General features: G+C 44.4%; 1 protein-coding gene across 7 annotated transcripts in view; it reads right to left on the bottom strand.

Annotated features, from left to right (window-relative positions):
• The window catches only part of SYCP2L (synaptonemal complex protein 2 like), a 240,762-nt gene that overhangs the window by 57,571 nt on the left and 170,296 nt on the right, over positions 1 to 12,895 (bottom strand). For 6 of the 7 annotated variants that reach the window (XM_029590656.1, XM_029590652.1, XM_029590653.1 and 3 more), the window contains 3 exons: positions 9,823 to 9,991; positions 8,638 to 8,690; positions 3,575 to 3,713 (listed from right to left, as the gene is read on the bottom strand). In XM_029590656.1, the coding sequence (XP_029446516.1) occupies positions 3,575 to 3,713; positions 8,638 to 8,690; positions 9,823 to 9,991 (361 nt within the window). The remainder of the gene's footprint in view (positions 1 to 3,574; positions 3,714 to 8,637; positions 8,691 to 9,822; positions 9,992 to 12,895) is intronic. The other variant, XM_029590654.1, reaches the window with a different exon arrangement.

Here is a 12,895-nt window from a genome sequence, read left to right as displayed (position 1 = left end):
CTGAGCGGGTCGAAGGCTGCTCTTGGTGAAAATCAACACCCATCCGAGGGACTGCAGAACCTGAACGACCCTGTCGACTGCTATCTGCCCCTGGGGAAGGGTCTTCGCTCGGATGAGCCAGACATCCAGGTAGGGATGAACCAGGACCCCTCCCGACGCAACGCGGCCGACACTACCACCATGAACTTCGTGAAGGTCCTGGGGGCCGTCGCCCGGCCGAATGGAAGGGCCTGTGACTGGGAATGTTGACTCAAAATCTTGAAGCGAAGGAACCGCTGATGAGCTGCAAGTATCAGTATGTGGAGATAGACCTCCGTCAGGTCGAGGGAGGCAAGAAACTCTCCCTGATGAACCGACGCCATGACAGAACGCAGAGTCTCCATGCGGAAGCGGGATACCTGAAGGGTCTTGTTGACTTCCTTGAGGTCCAGAATAGGCCGGAAGGCTCCGTCCTACTTGGGTACCACGAAGTAGATGGAATAGTGGCCCGAGCCCACCGCTCCGGGGGAAACAGGAGAGATGGCCCCAAGACCTAGAAGCCTGTCGAGAGTCTGCTGCACTGCAAGATGAAAAGATGAACTGGTCTTTAGGGGTGCGAGCAAGTTCCAACTCGTAGACGTGCCTTAGAATATCCAGGACCCACCGGTCCGAGGTGATGGTGGACCACTCCCTGTAGCAGAGAGAGATGCGGCCCCCGCTTCGGAGCGACAGGGAGTGGATGGGCCCGGCATCATTGGGAGGGCTTGGGAAACACCCCCTGTGTTGAGCCCTCCCTAGGACTCCTGCGGCCACGAAAGGCACGGGTCCACGACTGAGATCTGGATGACTGCATGCGTGGCCCCTGTTGGCGGGAGCCATGAAAGCAGCGCTGCGTGCGGGCACGACTTCTGAACGAGGAGGACGAACGATAAGACCACTGTCTGTCCTCTGGGAGTCGGTGTATCACGTTTTCTCCCGGCGACTTGATGATCTGATCGAGGTCGTCGCCAAAAACGAACTTCCCCTTGAAGGAAAGAGAGCTCGAGCAGGATTTGGAAGAGGAGTCTGCTGCCCAGTTGCGAAGCTACAGGAGCCGCCTAACCGAAACCGCAGAAATCATGGTCCTTGCCCAAAATCGTAGAAGGTCGTGAAGCGCATCCGCCCCGTAGTTCATGACGGCATCCAGTCGGTCCGCTAGTGCCGCTTCCTCCAGCGGTCCCTGCTGAGAGGTGAGAAGCTGCTGAACCCAACGGAGTCCAGCCCACTGAGTGAGAGACCCGCAGATTGCTGCGCGGACTCCAAGCGCCGAGATTTCAAAGACCCTGTTGAAGTAAACTTCCAGCTTCCGATCTTGGAGATCCTGGAGAGCCGTGGGACCGGGAACGTGGTCCTTTTGGAGACCGCGGAGCACACCTTGGACACCTTGAGGAGTACGAGGAAAGCCTCAGGAAAGGGATAGTGCTTGTCCATTGCCTGACCAACCTGGAGGGAGGCCTCCAGGGTATCCCATTCCCTCGACAAGCTGCAGGAAGGAAGAGCGGTTTGGAAAAGACCAAGCCAGGAAGCGTTGTTCGATCGGCGCCGGGGGCCCAGATGGTTCGGCGGGGCAGTCGAGGTCCAGCTCCTGCAATACATGGGGGATTAAATCATCCAGCTCCTCTCTCCGGAAATTACGGAGAACCCGTGGATCATCGCAATACAGACGCGATGCCAGGAGAGAGTCATCTGCGTGAGGGGAGCCCAGATTCCCCGCCAGGTCCAGAAGCGGATCTACTCCCCCCACCGGGGGGAGGACGAAGTACGGCCTGAGGTCCACCTGAGCGGACCCGATGCCCCCTCCCGAGGGTCCAGAGGGCACCCCCACCGTGTCCGCCAAACGAGGGAGTTTGCAGGGAGGCGAATCCGGGGCCGGGCCCCTCAGCTGCTCCAAACGCTGCAAGCAGGCATTGTGCATCCGCACAATGGATTCGGCCGAGAATGCAGGGGGGGGGGGGGGGGGGCCAGGGAGAGGCGCGGGAGTGTGCCTTCTGAGAGTCCAAAGTGGTCTGGGCGGGAACCGGGTCCCGAATCGGCGGCGGTACGTTGAGGAAATCCCCCGGCTCCCCTTCTGTCAGCCGAGACGCGCTCTCCTCCATATCCAAAATGGCCGCCGTTCGCGCCGAAATCTGAGCTGGGGCAGACCCCTGCGGCTCGCGGTGCTCCAGGGAGTGCGAAGAAGAGGTCGGCGGGAGCGCGGGACTGTTCTCCCCCCCGGGGAGACAGCCGCGACAAAGCCCCTCCCGCGATCCTCTCGACCCCGGGCTGCCGTCGGGCGGACACCGAACCGAACGCTGCATGGTAGTCAGGCCCGGGGGAGGGACAGGAAGAAGCGGGAGGTCGTCTTGAGGGCAGCGCCGCGGGAGGAGCCGGCAAAGAACCACCTCAGCTCACTCTCTCACCCCCGTAGCGAGCAGCAGGGGAATGTGGCCTCCCTGATGCGACGGCCCTGGGGAATGTTGCGTCGCGGGGCCGAGGGGGAGGCAGAACACCGCGGCGTGGGGTGAAGAGGCTGGCCCCACCAGCATCCACCACCCAATTCCGCGGAGAGAATCCAAGCTGAAAAGCTGAAAGAAAAAAATAAACCAACATTTACCTCCAAAACGAAAGAGACAGGAGAGAACAGTCCTGCTTGCAAGGGGAGAAATCAAGAGCGCCAGTGACAGAAACTGGCCACTTTTTTTTTTTTGTAACTAACTTCAACAGAACTGACTTGATCCAACCTGAGAGAAAGACAAGGTAAAGACAACAGAATGTGGAGAAGTCCACCTAACACAGGAGAAGCAACAGGTTCCCCTACTCGCATCTGCTGGAGTCAGAGAGATACTGAGTTCCTAGAAAGGGCGCACGGGTTTATATGCCAGCACCCTCCAAAGTTTGCTCTGACTCCATCTGCTGGACGGGGGACATAACCCACCGTCTGGACTGATCCTGGTACGTACAGGGAATATGGAACCTAACATCATGTAACTACAGCAAGGGTTATTTTTCCCTATGCAACACCTTGCACTTGTGCACATTGAATTTCATCTGCCATTTGGATGCCCAATCTTCCAGTCTTGCAAGGTCCTCCTGTAATGTATCACAATCCGCTTGTGATTTAACTACTCTGAATAATTTTGTATCATCCGCAAATTTGATAATCTCACTCGTCGTATTTCTTTCCAGATCATTTATAAATAAATTGAAAAGCACAGGTCCAAGTACAGATCCCTGAGACACTCCACGGTTTACCCTTTTCCACTGAGAAAATTAACTATTTAATCCTACTCTCTGTTTCCTGTCTTTTAACCAACATGACAGAGTGACCAACACACAAACAGTTGTCAATTACATGCAAAGGATAGTTCATGCCAATCACCACCACCATTACCTCCAAGTTAAGCTTTTCTGTTTTGTTAATACCCCCAGGTTCACCTTATGCTCTTAACATTCAAGAAAAGTGGTTATCATCTCTTGTCTAACTATACCCTTTTTCCAAGATTACTTTGCTGGAAAAAACCTGCAGAGACAGAATCCTTTTAGCTTTGTATTGAGAAAGGAGTACATAATTTAATACCTGTGTTCTTAATGTAGGAATCTCCTGGTGTAAGGAATGCAGACACCCCTGGAAGCTTCTGTCCTGGAACGCTGAGTTTTTTTGTGTTTGCTTTTGATACTTTTGGCTGGATAACAGACATGAATCTTGAAACACTAACCTAAAATAAACCACAAAATTTATCACTCTTCCAAAATTCTTTTTTAAAATCATTTTAAAATCAATGCTAATTCCAATATAAACATTCATTAAATACAGACATATAGATTCCATGAAATACACAAGTAGTAATAATTAAAAAATATAACAGCAGCCTACAACTCTTACCCTGTAGACTTGCTTATACAAGTTAGCTTTAACTTTTTCCCTAAAACACAGATAATCTGCTTTATTTCTTAACTCTATGTAATACATTTCATAATTTAGGTCCAGCAATATAAATAAGAAACAAGAAATAGAGCCTTTTCTAAATCTTAGAGGATGGCAGCATCAGAAGGTTTTGATTTGTAATTCGAAGTGAACAAGTAATTCTATACCGCTGAATCAATTCACAAACAATTATTCTCACTAAAGACTGCTTTGTGTAGTAATGTTAAGGGTTTAAACTGGATCCTTTCTAGACACTGGTAATCAGCCAGGCTCCTTCTGATGTATGGTCATAATAGGTCAACAACCTAGTTGCTGTATTTTGAACTGGGAGGAGTGCTCTTGTAAAAATTAGGGCACCCCTAAATACAGTGTGTTACAATAATCTGCTTGGTGTAAAACAAGAGCTTGCGCTACTTTTCTAAAATCTGTACTAGAAAATTGTGTCCTTTAAGTGCCGTATGATTTTTAAATTTAAAATACGTGGCTCTGGCTACTCTTTTATAATCACTTTTTAGGTTTAATCTAGAACCCAGGTCACCCCTAAGTCTTGGAATGCTGCTCTTCTGAAACATGAAGTGGAGCTGATTCACAGGCTGATACCCACCCACAGAAGTTGTCTCAGTTTATTCTTCTGCAGTCAGGCATTTGTCATCTCCATCTGTAGATTTTTGGTCTGGAAACTTTCATCCTGATTGCATTTAAATATAAAAACTTAATAGCATCTGCCCAGATACAGTTAAACTATTCTGAGGGAAGTTACAATGTTCTCCAGAGGAATTAGTAAACACGGGTGATAAAGCAAACTTCTGATAACTTTTTTTTCTAGAAACATTCCCTATTCTCACTTGCTTCTCTTTTACAATTAGAAAGAAGCAAACTATGCCAAGACTGAAACCTAATTAATACAATTTAATGGTTATCTGTGTCAAATGCAGCAGTGAAATCCAACAATCAAAATAGCTGCTATGAACAGAATCCATCAGATACCGGGTAACCCTACCTAGGGTCACAATGCTTCTCGAAGATTTCTGGAGGGTTCCCTCTCTTCAGGCTTAATGAGAGGATAGTGACTCCTGTGTAAGGGCAGAGCTCTTGTAAGCTGCAAGCCTCCTCTCTATTAAGGAGGGGTGCAAAGGGGTTGAAGAGAACTGATGCTGCAAAGGACGATGAAATGTAGGAGATTAGTGTATTAGGTAGTAAGAGAATTAACATAGTACCACATGAGAGAGAAAATACAGTTCTCTCCCAGCCTCCCCTTTTTCCCTCTAGTACGAGTTAGTTAAGCTGGTGAGAATGGAAGAAGTAGGATATTAGAAACAGAAAGTACAACTCTGACTCCATTATTGTGTACAAGGTCGGCATGTAACTTGTTGGAAGGTTCTGAATATTTTTCCTAGAAAAGGTAACAGACACATGAGTACTCCTTAAAGAAATGACAAGCTTGTGGGCTCTTAGGTAGCCTTCCCCCCTCCACTCCTCCTTACTAGAAGCAGCCCTGAACACCTCACAGCCTACAGTCCCCGTCCCCCCCCCCCCCCCCCAGTAGCCCTCCTTTTTCTAAATTGAAGTCTGCAAGCTTCAAGTTCATAAGCAGATAGATACTGAATACAAATGGAGATATAACAATTAAAAGTATAAGGTCATCACCAGGGGCAGATTCTGGGTAAAGATCGGCCCGGGGATTTTCCGCCCAGGCGCTCGGCAGACCACGTGACCACAGCAACCAGCCCACCGAGGGATGCCTGATCCTCTGATGGGCCAACCCACCTCTGGTCATCACTTACTTGAAGCCAGCTAGCAAATTAAGAGTTAAATCTTGACTTTGAAGCAAAGCACAAGTAGCTTGCAAAAACGTTGAGAGCTGAAACACTGTCATATACCCAGATAAGTTTTAGTAAAACTTCTCTATTAGGAAGTAGCTTAGACATGGGTCCTTTTTTATAGCACCTAATATGGAACCCAACATTGGGTAACTATAGCATGGGTTATTTTTCCCTATATGCATCACCTTGCACTTATCCACATTAAATTTCATCTGCCATTTGGATGCCCAATTTTCAAGAAAAGGAGGGGTGGAGTTAAGATGGCGCCCTGACCGGCAGCACTGTTTGTTTGCTCCGTGCGATTTTCTTCAAAAATTGTTTCCTAGCGCTGTAATGCCACCTAAAAGAAAGGGCAGGATGAGGAACTACCCCTCCGTGACCACTCTGCCTCCTGGGCAAAAAACCATCTTACAGTGCGCCATAACCCCCGCACAACAAGGGAATAATGTTCCGGCTGTTGGACCCGCGGTAGGAGGAGCGGAGCTAACCACGGACGAAATATCATTATCCCCACCTGAAGAGAGGTTACCACCGGAGCTTAGAGGTACTTCGACCCCGCGCTCGAGGACGAACTCCGAAGTGGAGATTAATCACTCGCAGGAGGAGGGAGCTGCGTCGCAGGATCCTCTAGCCGCCAGCCTCTCAGATCTAGAGGCGGTTCAGCCCGATGAGCATAATCAGGACGGCGGAGAAGTGCAGGCAGGAGGTGGTGAAGGTAGGCCTGCAATAACTCCCGTTCTTTCCACCGGAGTACTGATAGGCTCGGAGAAGCCTGAGGTGGTAACTTTAGACGCTCTCTGGCATCTAACGTCTGCTATAGCAAAATCATGCGGAGAATGTTCTGATAAAATTAATAACTTGTCATTACAAATGGATCTGCTGAATAAGAACTTTGAAAAACAAAAGCAGGAAGTAACAGAGAAATTTGAAAAAGTGGAAAATGAGATTAAGCAAGTAAAGTCTGTGCAAAATGTGATAATTCAAGATTGTGGTAACATCAATAGGAAAATAGAAATGATTGAAAATGCGTTAAGACACCTAAACCTACGTATACTGAACTTTCCTAGGGTTGTGGGGGAATTTCCTCGTGGTACAATTAAAAGGTATTTCACGGAGATTTTGGAATTTCCTTCTCAAGAAACCCCACCCCTAGATAAAGTATACTTTTTGCCAAGTAGGAATAAACAGAATATTCAAGAAATCCCAAGAGACTTTGCCAATTTGACCGAGTTTCTAGAAACATCAGGATTTGAAATAACTGAAAGAAGTACTTTATTGATAACATTCTATAATGAGAAAGATCTAACAGATGTAATGAGAGCATACTTCAAGAAAATGGAATCATTGTTTATGGGAGCAAAAATGAGAATATACCCGGATTTGACGAAAATCACACAGACGAAGAGAAAAAGCTTTTTGGCTTTGAAGCAGGAAACACTGGCGTTAGGAGCCTCATTTTTTCTAAGATTCCCCTGCAAATGTGCAGTAAAGTACAATCGAGACAGTTATATATTTTTCCAACCAGAACAATTAAAGGACTTTATACAATCTAAGAAAGCCCAAATGATGCTGGAAAATTAAGGGAAACTCATCATTATTATTGATTTGGGGGTTATACAGGGCACCTGTTATTTGTTTTAGATTTTATATAATTACCTGTATATTCCTACTATTCTTTCCACCCCCCCGTACTTGATAGTGGTCTAATGGGTAACAATATTGGAAATTTGCCTGGTAAATATTACTTATGTAAACTATAATTATTGCGTTATGATGCCATGTTTCTGTACAAAGTGGAATACTTTGATGTTCATTTTGAAAAAGATAATAAAGTATAATTGATAACATCGATTCACTAGAACAAAACAAAAAAAAAAAAACACACTTCCACAATTTGATGTGTTAAATGTAGAGACTGGTTTATAACCACCATCTTTCAAAGTATCCAATGGACAAATTACCATGGAGTAGTGGCCGGTCATTCAATAACAGATTTGACTTTTGCAGTATTGGAGAAACCTTTGAAGAATCTGCAGGAAGTAAATTTTGATCACTTTTTGCTACAGCATGAACAATGACTTATTCATGAATATAATAGTAATACCACACGGTTTGAACAAAGAAATCACAGTCTGTGGGGGTTTTTTTTTTTAGTTTTTAATATACATGGCTTTACTGATATACTTTTTTTTTTTTTTTTTTTTTTTTTAAATCTTTCATACTAATTGGTGACTTTGATGTTTAGATTGTCAACATTATGGTTTCATGTGATCTTCAGCCCTGGTTTCTTATTGGTTGCGAGACCTTTAAATGTTAAATATTGAACTATAGAAATGGACACGCAAACACTGAGTAAGCAGACATGCGCTTATTATATTTTTTTTAATATATACTCATTTTATTAACATCTTTGAGCTCAAAGTGCCTGGCAGTTTTTCACAACATCTTCCAGCTGTCTTGGGTCAAACTGTCTATCTGTGACAAGGCTCATCATGCTTTAATCTAAGTGCTAATTTATGTTGTTTGGCCTTTATTGAAACTATTTCAAGTTTTGTGTTAAAAAATGTATAAAACTGGTTGGCTACTATTATCTGCTGGTATATGATTACATTTAGCTTTTCAAGTACACTAGTTTGAAGCTTTTCAGCCTGCCATAGTGGATCTGCACATACTTTTTATGATACCAGTTTATGAGCTATTACCATTTGCTCTGTTTTGTGAATGTTGAGTAACAATATTATTTTGCATAGTAACATAGTAATGACGGCAGAAAAAAAACCCAAATGGTGCATCCAGTTTGCTCAGCAAGCTTATGGCAGTAACTGCCACTCCTTGTAGGTTATACCCATGTTTCTGTTAAGTAGTACTTATGTCATGGAAGATAGGACTTACTGCATCTTTCTTCTTGTACTCCTCAGGACTACTTTCAGATGACAATGGTAAAACTGATGGGGGAAAAACACATGCAAGTATAATTTAGGCTAATCAGCACTAAAATGGATAACATTAAATACTTGATACTAAAGATGTTTCTTTTTCAATTGAATTGCTTCTGCGTTTTCACAGCACCCACATCTACTGTGGATATATAATATGCTTAAGCACCAGATGTTGTCTGGTGGGATGCATTTGCAGCCCCCAGCTGCCAACAGTTTCCAGACAGGCAGACCTTGCTACAGTAGAACTTTCAAGAGCTCATAACCACCAAATTATTTAAAAAAAAAAAAAAAAATCTCCAGGTGCCATTTATGGTCCTTTCCCTTACCCACCAAACTCACTTAAAAGTCATGTTGGCCCCCTAGGGTTCCCCTCCTCTAACCTCTCACAACCCCAGCCATTACCTCATCACATTACTGGGTCTTTCCCAGGCAGGAGTGATCCCCAGTTGCGCCTGCATTTCAACTCAAAGCTGGCACCTTTATGTTATGGGGCATATTCTGCTGTACAGCAAAATGGCACCAGCCTTGGGGTGATCGACAGACATTTTGGAATAGAGGAGCAGCTAGACGGGAGCGATTATGGATTGCTCCTGCCCCTGGAAGTCCCATGGAGCTGTGATGGTGTTAAGGGCTGGGATCGAGGTCAGGGTGGGACCTGGAAGGCAAGCGAGGTCTTTAAGTGGATTTGGTGGGCAGGAAAAGGGGCTACTTTTATTTACTTTTTGTATTTTCAGGAAGGTTTAGGGATTTTTGTTTCCCCTCCCTCTCTTTCATTTTAGTTAATGGGTTGAGGGTGAGAGTATGCTGGATCAAGCTGGAGAGAGGGACAAGGAGGTACTGAGTTCAGATTTGTGAGGAGGGGTCAAGTGTGCTGGGGTGAGAGTTGTTATGGAGTGGAGCTGTGAAAGTGGCTGTGGTCAGTTTGCTCGGCTCATGCGGGTGGGGATCAGAATGTGCTAGGGTCTGGTCAGGGAAGGAGATCAGTGTTCACCAGAGCTAGGCCAGCAGGGGAAGAGATGGGGGAATCAGAGTGTGCTGGGTATGACCTGAAGAGAAGGGAAGAAAGTGCCGGGTTCAGACTGGGAAGGGATAACAGTGAATAGGAGCCTCCGGGGAATTTCAGTGGATTTCAGTTTACTTTTCAGTTTACTTCTGATCCTTGGCAGTCTCCGGGTATAGTCTGCAGATTTGGCCTTTTCTGATAATGGCCTTTTCTGATATTCCAGGATCCAGCTTTTTTCACTTTGACTGTTGCTGCCTGTTCCGCTGTTGGTATCTGAGAAAAGGTGCTTCCGATAGCCACTATACTATAATCCAGATAAGAAAAAAAAAAAAATCTAACCAAACCGTTGGAAGTCATTCATTTGGTTAAATTTGTGCATTAATACAGCAAATTCATATTTTAAAAGACCCTTTTGCTAGGATGCTTTTCTACTATTTCACCAGATACTTGTAGCCAACAAAGCACATTAACAATTTAATAATTGAACATTTTATTACCTTTTGAAGTAAAGTACACTGTAGAACTAGAAATCTACCTGGCCAGCCATTCCCTGGCAGACAACAGCCAAGAAGGAACAATAAAGATCTTGAAGGTCAATATCAAACAGGGAATGCCTGCTGCCATTTAGTGTAAACCAATGATGGCGAGCTCCAGTACTCGAGTGCCACAAACAGGCCAGGTTTTCAGGATATCCACAATGAATATGCATGAGATAGATTTGCATACAATGGAGGCAGTGCATACAAATCACTCTCATGCATATTCATTGTAGATATCCTGAAAACCTGGCCTGCTTGTGGCACTCAAGGATTGGAGTTCGCCATCACTGATCTAGACCAACAATAGAAAATTGTTTTGATTTTACAAAAAAAAAGTGCAGTTTGGGGAAAAAAAAAATTACCTTAACCCCATTTAATAGTTTTAAGGTTAGCAATTATTAAACAAAACAAAAAAAAAAAAAACCCGCACTACACAATCCCCAAGGAACAGATTGCTGGAAATTCAATCCAGGAACCACAGGTATGCGTTGTATTGGATTGGATGTGGATCTTATTTAAACAGCAAGGAGAGGCAGGCCCAGTAGCTTATTGACAAATGTGTGCTGCCAAGCAGAAAACCTGGGTTTGATTCTTTACCAGGCCTCTTCTCTCCAGGCCAGCCATTCACAGCTACTGGGGAGAGGGTGTCTCTGTCATAGCTACAAGCGCCTGAATGTAGGCCACTTTGAAGTTCCAGAAAAGCAGAATTTAAATCAAAAAATAAATAAAATATCACAACAATGGTGAAAATTATTGGATGCATTTATACTTCGAGAGTGCAGGGTTCTGGAAGGAGTCCTGATGCACAATTCCTAGCCTAGGATTGTCGCTACAATGCCTGGGTTAAGTGAGATGACAGTTGATACAAAATTGATAACCCTCCCTTATCCTCCAACTTGTGTGTTTGAAGGCTCATGGTGCTGTTGGCCAATACAAGCCAGTTCTCTTTCAATTAGAAGCTAAAAAGGAGTAGCAGAAGGAAAACTTCTGGGCCAAAAATACCTAGTGCTTTTTTTTTTTTATATTTTATATCCTAGTTGGTGTTTCTGCCTTTTGTGTGTAACAGGTCAGTTAGTCAGCGACACAGATCATGACATGGGCTTTGCCAGTTGCTGCAATGAAATATAGCTGGTGATTTAGGACTGATCAGATTGCAATGTTTTTATTTACATGTTTTAAAAAATATTTTATTTAAATTTTCAAAGAGGAAAGAACAAATCACCACAGTATAACAAGAATCAAAGAATTTGACAAATAGTAGTGCGTTTGCAAGGGAGAACAAAAACAAAAAGAAAACAAGGAAGAGAAAAACCACCACGGACTACAACAAAGTACAGATTAATCAAATCAACCAGGATTAAAGATATTGCAATTTTTCAGCCCTCTCTAGCTGCAGGAGTAGCTTCAAACAGCACCAGCAGCATGCATTACATACTATCATGACAGACACTCAAACGCGTGATTTAGAATGAAGTATATTTGAAGGACAATAAGAACAGGGAAATTAGGGCATCCCAGTAGAGAGGTTGCAATAAATGCCAAAGGGGACCAGGTGTCTAAGTAAAGAGCAGAAAGATTCCAAGTTACCCCTGTCAGCTGATGAGCAAGCTGTTAATACAAACAAAACACATACTTATGAAGTGTCTATATACAAATGCTAGAAGTCTAAAAACTAAGATGGGAGAATTCGAGTGTATAGTATTGGATGAAGAGATAGAAATAATTGGCATCTCAGAGACCTGGTGAAAGTCACAGTGTCCCATTGGATAACCAATGGGACACTGTGATACCAGGGTACAAATTACATTGAAAGGATAGGATGGATCAAATTGGTGGAGGGGTGTTTCTGCAGGAAACAAAATGCAACATTGATTTTTTTTTTTATAGATAAAAAATCCAGGTAGGATAAAAATAGGAGTGGAGTTTATTACTATCTACCTGACCAGAATGAGCAAACAGATAATGGAATGCTAAAGGAAAGGATCACAAACTATTTAGAATCTTGTGGGTTGATGGACCAGAGGCAGGATGGATTCACCAGGGGAAGGTCCTCTCAGACAAACCTGATTGACTTTGATTGGGTGATGAGAGAATTGGATCAAGGAAGAGTACTCAATGTGATTTACTTGGATTTCAGCAAAGCTTTCAATACAGTCCTGAATAGGAGGCTCATGAATAAAATGAGAAGCTTGGGTGTGGCACCAAGATGGTGGAGTGGACTACTATCGGGTTGACTGATAGGAAGTTTGTAATGGTAAATGGAACTCACTTTGATGAGCAAACAGTGTTAAGTGGAGCGCCTCCTCAAGGATCAGTTTCGGGACCGGTTCTGTTCGACATCTTCATGAGCGACATTGCAAAGGGCTTAGAAGGAAAAGTTTGCCTTTTTGGCAGATGATAGTAAGACCTACGGCAGAGTGGACACACCTGAAGAAGTAGAGGGAATGAAACAGGATTTAAGAAAAAATGAAGAGTAATTGAAGATTTAGCAGCTGCGATTCAATGCCTAGAAGGGCAGCTTCGTGCACCCAGGGTGCGGAAATCCAAAAGAGCTGTATGTGATGGGGGATGGGAGACTGTCATGCACGGACCAGGAGAGGTGACCATGTCTGGCAATCTGAAGGCAGAGAAGCAATGTGTCAAGGCAATAGCTAAAGCCAGAAAGATGC

This window comes from Rhinatrema bivittatum, chromosome 2, assembly GCF_901001135.1.
Source record: "Rhinatrema bivittatum chromosome 2, aRhiBiv1.1, whole genome shotgun sequence".
Classification (NCBI taxonomy): domain Eukaryota; kingdom Metazoa; phylum Chordata; class Amphibia; order Gymnophiona; family Rhinatrematidae; genus Rhinatrema; species Rhinatrema bivittatum.
Note: the sequence above shows the minus strand (reverse complement) of the source record. Positions and strands in the feature narration are given on the sequence as shown.